Source organism: Etheostoma spectabile, chromosome 8 (assembly GCF_008692095.1).
Source record: "Etheostoma spectabile isolate EspeVRDwgs_2016 chromosome 8, UIUC_Espe_1.0, whole genome shotgun sequence".
Classification (NCBI taxonomy): domain Eukaryota; kingdom Metazoa; phylum Chordata; class Actinopteri; order Perciformes; family Percidae; genus Etheostoma; species Etheostoma spectabile.
Window position 1 is genome coordinate 27,074,871 of NC_045740.1, and position 16,525 is coordinate 27,091,395.

The 16,525-nt window shown below is 41.9% G+C and overlaps 1 protein-coding gene across 2 annotated transcripts in view; it reads right to left on the reverse strand.

Moving 5' to 3' along the window:
• Positions 1-16,525, reverse strand: part of cry2 (cryptochrome circadian regulator 2) — a 25,344-nt gene that overhangs the window by 982 nt on the left and 7,837 nt on the right. The window contains exons 3-12 of one of the 2 annotated variants that reach the window (XM_032523324.1): positions 12,229-12,371; positions 9,551-9,735; positions 8,390-8,478; positions 7,843-7,983; positions 7,526-7,651; positions 6,203-6,388; positions 5,224-5,375; positions 4,827-5,029; positions 3,339-3,419; positions 2,663-3,213 (exon numbers count right to left, since the gene is read on the reverse strand). In XM_032523324.1, coding sequence (XP_032379215.1) covers positions 2,669-3,213; positions 3,339-3,419; positions 4,827-5,029; positions 5,224-5,375; positions 6,203-6,388; positions 7,526-7,651; positions 7,843-7,983; positions 8,390-8,478; positions 9,551-9,735; positions 12,229-12,371 — 1,851 coding nt within the window. In that variant the 3' untranslated portion in view covers positions 2,663-2,668. The remainder of the gene's footprint in view (positions 1-2,662; positions 3,214-3,338; positions 3,420-4,826; positions 5,030-5,223; positions 5,376-6,202; positions 6,389-7,525; positions 7,652-7,842; positions 7,984-8,389; positions 8,479-9,550; positions 9,736-12,228; positions 12,372-16,525) is intronic. The other variant, XM_032523325.1, reaches the window with a different exon arrangement.

Here is a 16,525-nt window from a genome sequence, read left to right on the forward strand (position 1 = left end):
ATGTAAATCACATTTCGTTGCTTGTACTTGTGACAGTGCAATGACAATAAAGTTGAATAAAATGAATAATAATAATGCAGCTAGTGGCCCCGCCAGATACTGAGGGCTACTTTTGATCATCTTGACCCCCTGCCTTTGTTCAGGGACACATTATTCCATTTCGGTCATGTCTGTGAAAATTGTTCAGTTTATGTCTTGGTTGTGAAATCTTTTAATGGTAACACAAATATTTACATGTGGTAAGTTTGCTTAAAATATGAAAAGCAGTGACAGGACGTTTCTTTTTCGGCTGAGTATATATACACTCACCGGTCACTTTATTAGGTACACCTGTCCAACTGCTCGTTAACATTATTTCTAAGCAGCCATACATGGCGGCAACTCGTGCATTTGGCATGTAGACATGGTCAAGAGAATCTCCTGCAGTTCAAACCGGCATCAGTATGGGAAGAAAGGTGATTTGAGTGACTTTGAACGTGCATGATGTTGGTGCCAGAAGGGCTGGTCTGAGTATTTCAGAAACTGCTAATCTACTGGGATTTTCACGCACAACCATTCTAGGGTTTACAAGAGAATGGTCCGAAAAAGAAAAACATCCAGTGAGCGGCAGTTCTGTGGGCGGATGCCTTGTTGATGCCAGAGGTCAGAGGAGAATGGCCAGACTGGTTCGAGCTGATAGAAGGGCAACAGTGACTCAAATAACCACCTGTTTACACCAAGGTGGGCAGAAGAGCATCTCTGAACGCACAGTACGTCGAACTTGAGGCAGATGGGCTACAGCAGCAGAAGACCACATCGGGTGCCACTCCTTTCAGCTAAGAACAGGAAACTGAGACTACATTTGCACAAGCTCATCGAAATTGGACAATAGAGATTGGAAAAACGTTGCCTGGTCTGATGAGTCTCGATTTCTGCTGCGACAGTCGGATGGTAGGGTCAGAATTTGGCGTCTACAACATGAAGCATGGATCCATCCTGCCTTGTATCAACGGTTCAGCTGGTGTGTGGTGTCATGGTGTGGGGAATATTTTCTTGGCACTCTTTGGCCCCTTGGTACCATTGAGCATCGTTGCAACGCCACAGCCTACCTGAGTATTGTTGCTGACCATGTCCATCCCTTTATGACCATAATGTACCCAACTTCTGATGGCTACTTTCAGCAGGATAATGCGCCATGTCTAAAGCTGGAATCATCACAGACTGGTTTCTTGAACATGACAATGAGTTCGCTGTACTCAAATGGCCTCCACAGTCACCAGATCTCAATCCAATAGAGCATCTTTGGGATGTGGTGGAACGGGAGATTCGCATCATGGATGTGCAGCCGACAAATCTGCGGCAACTGTGTGATGCCATCATGTCAATATGGACCAAACTCCCTGAGGATGCTTCCAGCACCTTGTTGAATCTATGCCACGAAGAATTGAGGCAGTTCTGAAGGCAAAAGGGGGTCCAACCCGTTACTAGCATGGGGTACCTAATAAAGTGGCCGGTGAGTGTATATATATAAGTTATTCCTCGACGCAGAAGGTCCAGGGTTTGAGTCCAACCTATGACAATTTCCTGCATGTCTTCCCCCTCTCTCTGCCCTTTCATATCTAGCACTCCTATCCATTAAAAAGGGAATGCCCAAAAAATAATCCCCCCCCAAAAAATAAAAAGGGAATAATCTCATGTGACCTGGCGTTATTAAGATGCATGGGAGCTGAAGCCTTTTTATGAAGCATTATATTTCCTAGAAGAGTGATTGGTGGCTTAGTTCCTGGTGCCTGTCCATCATCAGGTTAATTTTGTACTGATTTGTCCGATTGAAAATTGTTTTAGTGTGAAATGTGGAACCAGCATTGTACTTCAGTGACAATGGGGTGAAAGAATTCTTTGGTGGTGAAACCCAAGTGACAGACATAAGGAATGACTGAGTGCAGCATTGTACATTGCAATCTGCTCATCTCACTTTAAAAAGAGCTCATTTCCCAAAATGTGCTGCCTTTTGCTGACTGCCGAGGCTATGCAATTAAAGGGCCAGTTATATCTAAACACCAAGGCATTTTTGCCATATGTTAGCAATGATGCCATCTAGAACAGCTTTCAGGGCTCCGAACATTTTGCAACCCTTTTTTGAGACAGTGACAGTATTTTTTACAACTACTCGCACATGTGTGACTTGCAAATTTGACTATTTAAAAGATTTCATGTTGAAAAACAAGGAGAGAGTGGGTTCGCTGCACTTGGTCAACGTGTCTGAGAGGGGGCAGGCTTGTGAGTGATTAGCTGCATCCACATTTTGCGGCGTCAGCCGTCAGATGGTGCGGCGGAAAACGCATGTCTTTCCATTCATTTTTACGGGGGGGGGGGGGGGGGGAATTGGATGTCAACACTCCTCACAAATAATCAGTTCACTACTTCCATTGAATTGTGTGGTTTTTGTCACTTTAAGTATTTGGGGTAAAAACAATTGGTCAAAGAACTTTTAAAAAAGTGTAATAAAGAGAGAAAAAGTGATTTAAGGTGTGACCCCTAAATGTTTGCCTGTGGCCCCAAATTTCAGTAAGGGGGGGGGGGGGGGGGGGGATGGGGCTACATTGCTCCTAGTAACAAAAGTTACCCTGGACCCATGCTTTTTCCAGATGCTAATGTTTAATAAAGATAATGTATATTGTACCTCGTATCACTGCTGATGACCCGCTGTCTCTTCCTGCATTCTCTCCTCATCCTGCTCAACATCCTGCTCCATCCTCTCCTCCACTCTGGCTTCCTCTCTCTCTTCCTCCTCCTCGGCTGCTGGAGTGCAGCTTTGTCGCCTTTGCTGCCTCTGGATGCACCGCACCTTGCTGACAAGGCCTTTCCTCTTCTGCCCCAAAAAGGAGTGGTGAGTCATGGTCGTGGCTGGACTGGGGGATGGGGACATGGTGGGACATGAAGAAGAAGGGGAGGAGGGTCTGAACCTTGACAGACTGCTCTGCGTTGGTGTTGAGGTTGGGGAGGGAGGAGCTCCTGCAGACAGAGCTTGGCTGACAGATGTAGATGTTATGGATGCAGAGGGCTGTGTGTGTGAGACTGAGTACCCGCAGGGTGATTGGAAAGGGTGACTGTTTGCTGCCCCCTCCAGGTCTGGATATGGGGCACAGGTGGAGAATGCACAGACTGTGGATGAATCAGGAGCTGTAGAGCAGTCAGCTGCTTCACTGTCAGCAGGACCTTTGGGAGGAGAGTCTAGGAAAAGATGAGATAATAATAAAACACATGTTTTGTACAGTGTGCCTGTGACACATGTACCCGAGTAATATTCATGAGAACATCTTCTATATCCACCATCTTGTTTTTAAATTTTATCCTACCAGGGCCACTGCTGGTCCGGGACTCATCTGTCATTGGTGGCTCTGCCTCCTCTTGGATCGTTGGTACCGATGCTAGTAGACCTGGCACACACACACACACACTAAAGTAATTCTCCTACCTGAAATAGCCTCAAAAGTAAAGCCAATGCAGAAGTGCCTTAAACCTGCATTCTTTCCCAATTCTCAACAACTCCACTGGCTCCAAAAAGAAGTTTCAATAGAAGTCTATGGGGAAATGACCCTCAGTAAACGGATATATGGTCTCAATTGCTTAGTTTCAAGTCTTCAATACAGCATGATGTTAATTTTGTAAATGATGGTCCTACAATGAAAAATGAACTTCTTTTTAGGAGCCGTCTGTTACTTCGTCTTATATTATGATCCTCTCACTTTGTTTTTTACTTCAAAGTTAATTGGAACATTATGGTTGCTGAAAAATGTCTTGCCAACCTAGCTGCCGCTAGCGTTAGCTGGCATCTTAAAAGAGTGTACAGCCGTCCATGTAAATGAACAGCACCAGTACCCGGGGGTCAGCATTTACCTGCCGGCAAAACTCCGCTCCATGACTCGCGTCAGAAAGGTTGAAAATTGGTGACTTTTCCCTCTTTAGCGTGTAGCTTAGCGCGCGCGGCACCATTGAAACCACACACACACACACAACACTGGCTTAGCCACGTCATCCTGGCCACTCTCCATTGACAAGTGAAGTCGGGTGCTCTGTTAAAGTTTATAACTACTGGATCTGCCCCAGTGGCGATTCTAAGTGAAAGCCCCGGCGGCTGCTCGCTTTGGCCGTGCCAAAAAATGCTACTGATCGTGACATCAGCTTCGCATCGCTAGCGTTAGCCTTAGCTAACTCCTTCACTACTGACAGAGCGAGCTGGAAAATCAAACTTTTCCCAAACCCGGGGTTTCCCGGGGAGGAGGGCCACCAACAAACTCAGCAAAGATTGTTCTTGTTTGGGCTTTAATTTCTGGATATTTGACAACGTTGCCACAACAAACCAAATGGTTTTGGTTGCATCTTTCTCCGCCACAATTAGTACAGAACGTTACCGAAACTCAACGTCATCGTTCTCAGCCCCCCCCCCCCTGTTCACTGATTGGAAAGCCAAATATTTGACCGGAGAAAACCCAAGATTATATGGCAAAACCAGACGGAGTACTGAAGGAAAATGAAAATTGAGAGGAAGTACATAGAAGGGCGGGGCCAGGCTAGTCACTTCTGGCTCCAAACAAGAACTCCTTCCTCAATTGCACTGGGTTAATTTTGGGAAACTCAAATGTTTGTACCTTCTACCTTCTCAAGGCTTTGAAGAAAATAATAATAATAATAATAATAATAATAAAATCAAAAATGAAATTGAATCGTGACCTTAAAATTGAAAGTCAAATTTTGTTGTGGATTTTGAAAATCGTGAGACCTCGAAAATACACACACAGACACACACGCAGTATGTTACATGTAAGTCTTGCTAGTTGACTTACTGAGTCCTCTGTAGTGGGAGAGTTGCTGGTAAACTTGTTTCATTCTCTCAATGTTGAGCCTGCTGCCCTCTGCGTGGTTGATCATAGGTTTGGGGTAGTCCACTCCCACCACACATTTGGCTGCCTTCTGGACCGACTCAGGGGCGTTCCATGGCTCATAAATGTAGCGGTTTGGATAGTCCTTTAAGATGGGGATGTATCGCCTGCGGGACATTTCATTTAAAAGAAACATTCAAAATCATTTGAACTGAAGTCCTTTCTGCTGCTGACATTTAAATGCATATTCAATCAGATTGAAGCTAAAATTGAGGAACCATCACAGAGTTTGCAGAAATATAACGTGGAAAATGTTGTGCTATGGTAGGAGATACTGTTTGACCACCAATTTAAACTCTACCTGATGTAGTCTCCTGATGAGTCAGTTCTCCTCCCAAAGCCAACCGGACAGTAGCAGTGGAAGAACTGCTGGAAGAAGGCACTGCAGGACAGCCACATCCAACTTCCAGCATTTACACTCCAGTCTGCGTCCAGCAGCAGCTCCTCAAACACCTGCAGGAACACATACAACATTTTATATTTACACAATCAATCAGTTCTACAGTGAACATAGTACAAAAAGACAATGATACAATACACGTCTGCACATGTTCCGTAGGTTATAACCCCGGTTATTGCCCCACCCCATTCTGCTGCAGTGTCTGCTGCATGTAAAAAAGGGCATTCGGAAGCATGGTCCCATGGCATGTTCCTCTTTGGATGCTTTTATATAGACCTTAGTGGTCCCCTTATACTGTATCTAAAGTCTCTTTCCAAAAATTTACCTTGGTGCAGATTTACAGCCACTAGAGCCAGTCTCACAATGAGCTTTTCTTAGTATGTGCCATTTCTGTGTCTGTAGATATTTATGACCTCATAAAGGGCAAGAGCTTTCATTTTCTCAAAGGCAGAGCAGGATGCCAAGGGTTCGACTACACCGATCGCCATTTCTAGCCACTGGGGGACCAAAGGCAGGTTGGGGGAACGCATATGAATATCAAAAAACCTTAAAGTGAAATTTGCATGCCATGGGACCTTTAAACCATTAAACCCACTGAGGACTACTATCAAGAAGAGCCATTTCTGGGACTGGAAAGTTGTCCATGTTTTCCCCGGTTCCAAGTTCCAGAAGAAAAAGCCTTGTTCCAACCATGATTGTACGTTGGCAGAGCGCCACCTACTGTATTCTTCCACGCTCGTGTATACGGGGAGAACTGGCATAACTTTTTACAGCTGTGAGTGCAAAAGCAAACTACGTTTACATGTTCTCCAACTCTCAGATACCAGGTTTGGGTTTCAAAACTAAATTACTCTTTAATTAAAACACTTTTCTGTCCTACCTTCATGCCACTTTCCCAGCTGATCCACAGGTCTCCCCTGGTGAGGAAACAGGCGACGGCATGCCGGGCCAGGTGGTGGATCCAGCCCTCCTGTCTCAACTGGGTCATGATGGCGTCAATCCAGGGAAAACCAGTCCGACCCTCAGCCCACTTGGCTAGTGCCTCTGGGTTCTGGTCCCATGGGATCTGGAAACAAACATATGACACAGGAAAGGGATATTAGCTATATACTTTTTATTCTCTTTAGAAGAGGAGACAAATCCTTTTCATCTCTACTTTTTAACTTTGTATCAACATGTATATTTTTAGGGGGCTACAAAATAGCTGGTTGGTACATTACACCGGTACAAGTTAAGTTTCTCTTTTTCTCCAAGATGTCAGGTTTTTACAGTCAAAAAGGAGATGAGCCGTTTAATCAAGGTCTTCCTTGCGACCTAAGGCCCTTCAAATGCTTTCTAGAAGCTTTACAATTTAGCTTCCTCAAATTCCAAAAAGATAAATCCACAACCAAACAGGTATTTACTTATCTTTTTGTATGAAAAGGTAGTGTTTTACTATAAGCCCTGGCCATATTGAATTACAGAATGCAGTGAGTTGACGGTTTAAACCAATCAGAGGCTGTCTTCCTGACTAATTTCTTCTTCTTTGGTGTAATTTCCTGTCTAGGGTCCCCAGCAACAACCTAGACAAGCTCCAGTATGTCCAAAACAGTGCCGGCACGGTCCTCATCAACACCAAGACCTGGCAGCACATCTCCGCAACCCTCATTCACCTTCACTGGCTCCCAATCAAGTCCTGCATCAGATATAAAATCCTCCTTCTCACCTACATATCCTTCCATGCCCTGGCCCCACAGTTCCTCTACCAACCTCTTCCATCCGTACACCCCACCCTGCCTGCTCTCTATTCCCCACACCAGACTCTGTACCTTTGGAGACAGAGCATTCTGTGTTGCAGCCCCATCCCTCTGGAACACCCTCCCTGCTGATATCTGAAATGCTACATCCCTGGATATGTTTAGAAAAACTACTTACAAGCCACCTGTTCAATCCAGCCTACAACCTCTCTTAGCTAAACTTAGTCACAATAACTTCTGTAAAGTCTCCTTTGGTTTTATGAAAGGCGCTATATAAATAAAAGCTATTATTATTATTATTATTATTATTAGTAGTAGTAGTAGTAGTAGTAGTAGTAGTAGTAGTTCTAAAATGATTATTACACGAGGAAACCAGGCAACCCAAAGATTGTAAAACAAAAATGCCTAAGGCCCCAGAGAGTTAAGGTTGAACCTCTTCTTTTGAGTTAAGTGGTGCAAAGACCCACCTGAACACAGATGGGGTTTCCGTCCATGCGGTCAAAGTTTGGGTTGTTGGTGGCAGCTGTGTAAAAGAATTCCCTCCATAACAGCTGGCCGAACAGGGACAGAGGTGGACTGCAACGCTTACGGAGCTGACGGAGAGCACAAGAGGGACAGAGAGAAAGAACAGAGGAGACAGAAGACAACTGTGCTTAAAAAGTTGTGACTCCAAATTTGATGGAACAATGAACTATCATAATTGACAGAGAACAGAGCAAACAGGCACCAGTGTGTGTTTGTGAAGCCTAAATGGATGTCTCTCTGGTGGAACTATCCACAATACCTTCATGTAGAGCTCTCTGAGGTTGTAGTACAAAACCCTACAGGACAGACAGCCAAAGCGCAGGTAGGGGCTGAGGCCAGTGGGACTGGCATACAGAGAGCATGTGTTGACACGAGGGTGCTCAAAGTTGGCCACCCACACCTATAAAGACAGACACAATCAATACAAGTGATCACCAGAGAAATTGTCATCTAAAAAAAAAAAGTTAAAACGAAATTTACTTATAATGTTGCGGTTTCAGTGTTAGTGCTGTGGAAATGTACATTACTCTTAATTTACCATAAATTCTACTTGGTGGCAGGTATTTCCACCGATTCAAGTTTTTTTTGTTTTTACCAAACTTGTTAGCGAATTAGCTATATTTGTTCCTTCTGTGTCCAACTGTTTTTTGAGACTTTGTCATTATTTGAAAACAGATTTTATCTAAGATTTTAACAGGATGCCATCCCATCCCTGAACGACGACAATTGTGCCAACAAACTCAACCAGAAACAACATCGCAAGTAAATAATAATAAAAATTAAAAAAAAAACTTATTATGCTCTACCTTTTTGTCCAGATGTTTGTTGAGTCTGTCCAAGGCCTCTGTCTCTCCTCCGCGCCACACAGCTGGAGGCAAACCTTCTGTCCTGAAACCTGGACACATAGTTACATGCAGACAGTGGTCGTCAATTTCTTTTAGGCCAGGGACCACTTAACTGAAAGAGAGACGCAGCAGGGACTAGGGCTACACGATTATGGCCAAAATGATAATCATGATCACGATTAATTATCACGATTATTATCATCACGTTTTGGCCTGTGGGCCTCAAGTTTGACACGTGAGCTAAAGGTTCCTTGCCCTAAAGTTGAAGATTCCTGATCTAATTAACCGAACCTTGACACGTGCAAACTGTTCAGAATCAGAATAAAAAAGGACTTTATTGCCACAGTAAGTTAGACTTGGTGATTGGTGCATACACACCCAAACAAACATTAAGGGCCCTATCTTGCACCCGCCGTAGCGCAAGTGTTTTTGCTAGTTAAGACTGACACAGTTGTCAATTTCCCACGTCCCAGCGGCCATGTCGTTTAAATTACAAATGCACCTGGCGTATTGCCTTCCTGAGGCAGAGGGAATTGGCCAACAACAACCTGGTCTAAAGTCAATAGCGCAACATTTCGTCGTCATTTTAACAGCGCATTAGTCAAATGTGCCTGGGCTTATGCACAACACACACAAATATGACAAAATACAAAATAGTGCAAATCAACATGGCTTTTAAAGGGAATGGAAGCTGACACTCTGATTGGTTTATTGCTTGTTACACCCAAAACACACCTATGAATTAATGAAAACACTAAGTATAGACCCATTTTCTGCCGTCAAACTAGCAAAAGTGGATTTGGACACGCCCTAAACACAGGTGCCATGCGCTTTACGCCGTGCGCTTAGATCGTTAAAATAGGGCCCTATATGGTAATGGGTTGAGTGTTACTGCATGGAGAAAATATTACAATATACTCCATTTAATTAAGTGGTATTTAAATGTTATTATTTCATAGTAATTAATAAATCTAAATCATCACATCCTGTTTTCTATTTTTTCCCTCAGTATACCAAGAGAACACCAAAATGTAAAAGGTCCATGTTGCTGTGCTCATTAGCATTTTGAGTCCTACAGCTCATATCAAATTCTAGTAATGTAATAAAAATCATCCTGAATACCTAGTTCTTCCAGTGAAGGTATACTGTATAGCTGGTCATGGTTATCAGCTATTTTAGTGCGACACTTTTCCATCTGCTGCTTGGTGATGGGAGGCAGAGGTCTCCTGGGCAACTCCAGTCTGCCCACAATGGTCTGAAACCGCTTAAAGGTCAGAGGAGGACTGTTGTTGTTTGCCTCTATTATCCTGTGACGGATACAGAAAAGACACTGAAAAATACAGCAATATCCAACAGAATATCCCGACACTATATTTTACTGCAGTGTATTAAAATGGTAAAAGCTGAGTTACCCCTAAATATGACAGTTTAGGTGCAATTTTAGTAAACACTGTACTTTATGTACTATTTAAACAATTATCATTAGCTTTAAGCCAAAAAGACTATGTCAAAATGGCACATTGAATCTAAAATGCTCATTACACTGACTGCACATTACTCAAGTGATAGATGGACAAAACAACAAAGTGTGGTAAAGTCCTGAGCTTTGTGTGATGGTTAACTAAAATTAAAAAAGGCTTCTTTTATCAGAAATACTTTATTTTATGAACATGAAAGTGCTCAGTAGTGGCCAGGTTGCCATCTAATTGTGAAGCAAACTTTTAAAATGTCGCAGAAAAGAAAGAAAAATAAGAAAATACAAATTAGAAAAGTTTCCATCAACTGGTTTAGAGCGAATAAACTACACTACGCAAAGCGTAGTTTTGTCACATGTTGACGTTACACATGGTTAGAGGTTGTAAACCAGCTTGCTAAATCAAAAACTTTAGAAGCTATGTTCTATGGCTAAATGGGCCCTTTTTCCCCAAGGAAAATTTCCTTTGGGTCAATAAATGTATCTTATCTTCCTCCTTCTGCCACCTGGTCCCAGCACATGGACAGGGGCCTGACATGCAGTAACATGAGATGACCACTGGATGGCTCTCTAATGCATGTGATGCTTTCAAAAGTGATTAAGAAGGGTGAGATTTGGTTCATCAGCTTCTTGGATGTTAGGATTTTCAAAACACCTAAAATCTATAAAACAAACAGCTGACATTGTCCTCGGTGTACACAGAGTACTTCCAAATGTTGTACTGGAACATGACACTCCATCCTCTTGCTTACTATGGCTCTTGTACAAGAGTGGAAGGCTGATGTTGGAAAGGTTTTCTGTGCAACTGAAATAAATGGAACCTGTTGCACTTCATTACACCGTCTAAAGTATGCCTCTAAAGTATCGAGTATTGAAAAATGCCTCGTCATTCAATAACCAATCTCAATACCTCAGGATTTAATCTCATCAGCACCAATGAGCCAATCGGCATGCTTCTACAGTGGTGCTCAAAAGTTTACATACACATGCTTAAGTTGACTAAAAAGAGGAATAACCACATCATGTTTTGGAAATTTATTTTAATACCTAAATTAAAAAATGAGGTAAAATCCAACCTTAAGGACACCATTTTTTCTTTGTGAATGATAACGTATTGTAAATAATAAATTTTCTTATTTAAAATACAGGGGTCATAAGTATACATACCCCTATGTTAAATTCCCATAGAGCAGGCAGATTTTTATTATTAAAGGCCAGTTATTTCCTGGATTCAGGATATTATGCATCCTGATAAAGTTCCCTTGGCCTTTAGAATAAAATAGCCCCACATCACACATACTCTTCCCATGCTTAGAGATAGGCATGGTTTTATTTCAGTTAGACTAATACCTGGTTTGATTTGCATTGAGAGATGATTTTATAGAAAGTATCCCATGCCTATCTCTAAGCAGGGTGAAGTATGTGAGGATGTGGGGCTATTTTAATTCTAAAGGCCAGGGAACTTTATCAGGTGCATAATTACCTGAATCCAGAAATAACTGGCCTTTAATAATAAAAATCTGCCTGCCTCTATGGGAATTTAACATAGGGGTATGTATACTTATGACCCCTGTATTTTAAATAAGAACATTTATTATTTACAATACGTTATTCATTCACAAAGAAAATTGGTGTCCTTAAAGGTTGGATTTTACCTCATTTTTAATTTAGGTATTAAAATAAATTTCCAAAACATGATTTTTTTATTCCTCTTTTTAGTCAACTTAAGCATGTGTATGTAAACTTTTGAGCACCACTGTACCAAGATTTAATATTGTCTGTGATAGGCTGTCTAATGTTACACATTGTATAAGATTTGTGCCGTAACATGTACCGTTCAGGAAACGGTATCAAAGTCACAGTATTGGTATCAAATTTTTTTGAACGATACCCAGTCCTAGATAAATGGATGTCATATGTCAGGTAGGATAAATGTTTGAAATATATACATAAGTAATGCATACATGGCTGAAATGTAGAGTCTCTGCCACTTTAAAGTGGTAACAGCAGAAATGCAAATATACTAAAACTTCAGTTAACCTGACAATGATGTAAAGATAGGACAAAAAAAAGGTTGAGCTTGGAATTACTTAGCAGCATTTAAGAAATTTACATTTCCATGCAGCCATTGTTTCCATTAAATCTGTATGGTGTGAACATTTATTAGCACACTATTAAATTTCGCTGCAAATTGTGTAATTCAACATTATAAACCTTTAATCTCAAGGTTTTAAATTGGTAAATGTTCTCCTAAGGTCACAACTTTGTGTGTATTCAGATGTGGTTGACACACTGAACACGTGAATAATGAGTGTGTGCTACGAACCTATCCAGGTTGTAGAGGGTGTGTGCGTTTCTGACAATGGTCTCCACTCCAAACTCCTGGGCCATCTTGATGATGGCCCCATCCCTCTCCTTCCCATAAGGCTCTGGGTCATATTCAAACGTCAACCTGGTCACTTTCCATTCCTGCAGCAGGAGGAAAGAAAAACCGAACAGGGACAGGCAAAAATTATTTATCAGCAAGTCAGTGGGAATCACCTTACGATACGATATCATCACGATACTTACGGCACGGCATTATTGCAATTTTAAACATATCACATATCGCAATATATTGCAATTTATAACCTTTTTTACGTCTAATTTTTTGAAATGATGTCCCCAAAAGGACACTTTGTCTGTTTTATTTAAAAAGATAAACTTCTGTGTTTGTTCAAATCACTTCAATTTTATTACGGCAAAATGGTAATGTCAAGCAAGAAAACTGACAAACACATTCAGTATATAATAAAAGATTGATCCTTGGCGCCTGTGCATTGATACAGTATTGCCAACAAAATTATCGTGATACTATGCTCGATCGATTTCCCCCCCGCCCCTATTAAACTCAGATGCTTCAGACCAGGGCTGGGTTTAAGAAATCAATTAAACAACTAAAATACATTTTTGTTTGAGTAAAATTTTAAATTGTTTACCATGGTACAGTTCTATAGTTGTTTTTCAATAATATTCAACATGGTCAATAATTCTTCAACATGGTCACTCCACTCACTGGCTGTATAGTCTACAGCTGCACTATACTGTAGTATAGTAGTTTGTCAATGACTGCAATGTTAGTCCTGTTAAGTAAAAAGTACTTTAAACAAAAAAAGATTTTCTTGATGTAAACACACTAGTGCATTATAAAAAAGTATTTGAGGGTTGCTTCTTGCTTTATACATTTTCTAGCATAAGTTCTCTGAAAATCTCTTTTAGATCGCCTCAATATTGTAACTAAAATATCCCAAACCTTATTGATATTAAATCTAGTATGTGATTGAAACTGAAAATGACACCATGTGGGGCTCCCCAGATAGCTTAGTTGGTGGAGTGGGCGAGGTTTACTCTTTGACGCAGCGGGTCCTGGTTTGAGTCCGACCTGCGGCCCTTTGCTCCATGCCATTCCCCCTCTCTCTTCCCTTTCATGTCTTCAGCTGTCCTGTCAAATAAAAGGCCTTAAAAATGCCAACCCCCCCCCAAAAAAAATCTTAAAATGACACCTTGTGAATTAAATCAGGAAATCATTGGCGATACCCAGCCCTACTTAACACACATCTTCCACCAGGCAGCACAGAAGACCAATAAATCACAATAGTTTCAATGCGGGCATCCAAGCTTAAGGCCAGCAATACAGTGGACTCGCACTGCCATACAGCGCTGCAGAGGAGAGTCTGGCTAGTCCACACAGCATTCCAGGACGGGAGAAAAATGTGCTCTGGTTTATTGGCATTTCTTTAAAGCAATCACAGTAAGGAACTTGTTTCAGTGGAACAAGTGTACGTTCAAAGGTTGTTTTAGTCGTGTAACAGAAAACTCAGATTTGACAGATAGTCTAGCTAGCTGTTTGGATTTACCCTGCAATGATTTGAGGAGTAGTTAACCATAGTCCTCATAAATCCACTGGAGTTTAAAATTACAACACAAAGAAAGCGGAAGATAACGGACATCTTGCCGGAATTTCTGGCAGCACCGAAACAATCCCAGAAGTTAAACGTTTTAGACTTAGACTACCAATGAATTTAGACTACCAATACAGTATCCGACCAAATGTAAAGGATTGTCACATTCTCCCCTTTTGTTGATGAGTTATGGCGTTGAATAATGGCCAGAAAAGTATTTTTGCAGAACATTATGATGTCACAGTGAAGTTAACCATTGGATATAAAATGTTATCCCTTGATCATTGTATCCTGTTGGACATTTTTTGTGAAATTTTGTCATAATTAGCATAGGCATCTCTCATTCTCGAGTTATGGGCAAAAATGTGTTTGTATGGTCACAATGACTTTGACCGCCAAAATCTAATCAGTTCATCCTTGGTGCAAGTGGACGTGTATGCCAAATCTGAAGAAATTCCCTCCAAGGATTGAAGAGATATCACATTCACAAGAATAGGACTGGCTGACAACCAGAAAACATGGCACAAAGGCATAAAAATAGGATTTGTTACATTGTTACAGTAGGTGTGGTTACAGGTAGAACAAGCTTCACAAAAATGCAGGCTAAGATTGACACTAATACACAATACGTGAAAAGAACAACACTTGTACATGCCTTGATAGGATAGACTAACATAATCAATCAACTCCAATCAAAATGTCCACCTACATTTTAACCTCTGAGGTCTAAAGCGTGATTTATGGTTCTGCGGAGGCTCCATGCAGAGCTTTCGCCGTAGCCTACCTAAGTGGCCTGAAGTTTATACTTGGGCGTCAGTGTGTGTGTTGATTTCTTTAAGAGAACAGCAGGGCCGGCATGTGTGTGCCCGTGGGGAGTGTGTGGTTGAGCGAGTGAGAGAGTGATAGCGATTAGCTTCAGAGCGTCATAGTGAGAGAAACAAAGTGTCTCCCCTGTGCTTTCTGGCCATAGGGAGAAATCTGTCAGAGAAAAAGTTAACTCTCATAGGTGTGATTGGCAAAGGACAAAAAAGCAAGAAAAAATACGGCACACCCATGACGCGGTGACAGCACCCCCACACAGAAACATTTAATGAAATACAGTGCACATTAAAAAACAATCTATCCTTTTAGGAAGGCTATACATATATACACCTTTTTTCATACTCAGCATGCATTATTTATGAGATGTGTAAGAGTACCGTTCATGGGTGATTTAGCAAATACAGGCACTTTAGATTTAGCCTGGCACCGCCTTCCTACGTACCACTCACTTTTCATTTCCTTTCAGTACTTTTTAACCGGTCCAATCAGTAAACAGAGGGAGTGGCTGAGAAAGATGAGGTTGAGGTTGTGCGCTAGATTTATAGTTCCGTAATGGCAGCGGAGAAAGATGCGAGCAAAGCCATTCAGTCCGTTGTGGCAATGCTGCCAAATATCCAGAAATTGAAGCCCGAGTAAGAACAATCTTTGCCGAGTGTTGTTGATGGCCCTCCTCCCCACGGGGTTCGGGAAAAAAATTATTTTCCAGCTCGCTCTGTTAGTGGTGAAGAAGTTGACTAAAGCTAACGGTAAGAGATTAACGCTAGTGATGCTAATGCTAAATATAAGCCTTGTCGGTCTCCCCTCTTGTTGCACATGCGCATGACATACAGTATGTCACAACCAAACACTAGCGATTGGTTATGGCAGATCCAGAGTGGCCCTGGGCAGATAGTCCAATAGTTTTAAACTTCACCCGCCTTCAAGGAAGTTAACACTAGTCAACGGAGAGTGGCCAGACTCTCTGTACAAATGAAATGTACAAAAGTCTGGTAGGACCAAGCTACATTTGGTTGTAGGTTTTTAGGCATTCCACACAATGTTTTTTATGAAATCATGTTTTTTACTATTTGTCTTAGCTAGCTAGTCATTGTCATGTTTAAAAGTCCATGCCTTGAGGACACTTAGAAACATGTATTTACCACTCAAAAAAAATGTATATTGGAACGTGAGGGCACTAGCGTGAATACCGCCAGACTGTGTAATGTAGTTTACTCACAGTTGACAGAATGTTGACTTCAGCTCGCTAAGGTTAGCTGTCAATGTCCCGACTGACGCTTACCGCTAGCTAGGGAACTAGCAAGGATTATCCCTTCAGACCACAGTGGACTTTCCATCCAAACTCCCAACTGGACCTTCATCTGACACGATTGCCAGACTATTTCAAGTCCGAGTTCCCTGTCTCCAGGGATCACTTGGTAGCTTTGAGACACCTGGTCAGCTGTCAAATTACGCCAGCTAGCTTCTGTTAGCTTCCACCGACTGATGGCTCGCCCAGCACATCCGTTCACTGTAGAGCTCTTTTTCCCGGCTCAAGCAAATAGCTAACACTTACAGCTAGCTAAAGTTAATGTGGGCCACTACCTCTCTGCACTGCCGAAAATGGTACTCCTAAAATATTCTTTACTGCAACTTCTCAACGCCATCTGCTTCATCGCTCCAGGTTGCAATGCCAACATAAAGTAATGTCTCATTGTTGGCTTCAGCTAAGAAAGAAATAATAAGTATCCCACCCCTGCCCCTTCCTCGATTTCATGTTGTTTATTGAGAAGGAGAACCCGACCTACGCTCCCCATCTTTGCAAGATTGGGAATGATTGAGATTTCTCTGGGCACAGCTACCAGAAGACTTACAACTTTCAGA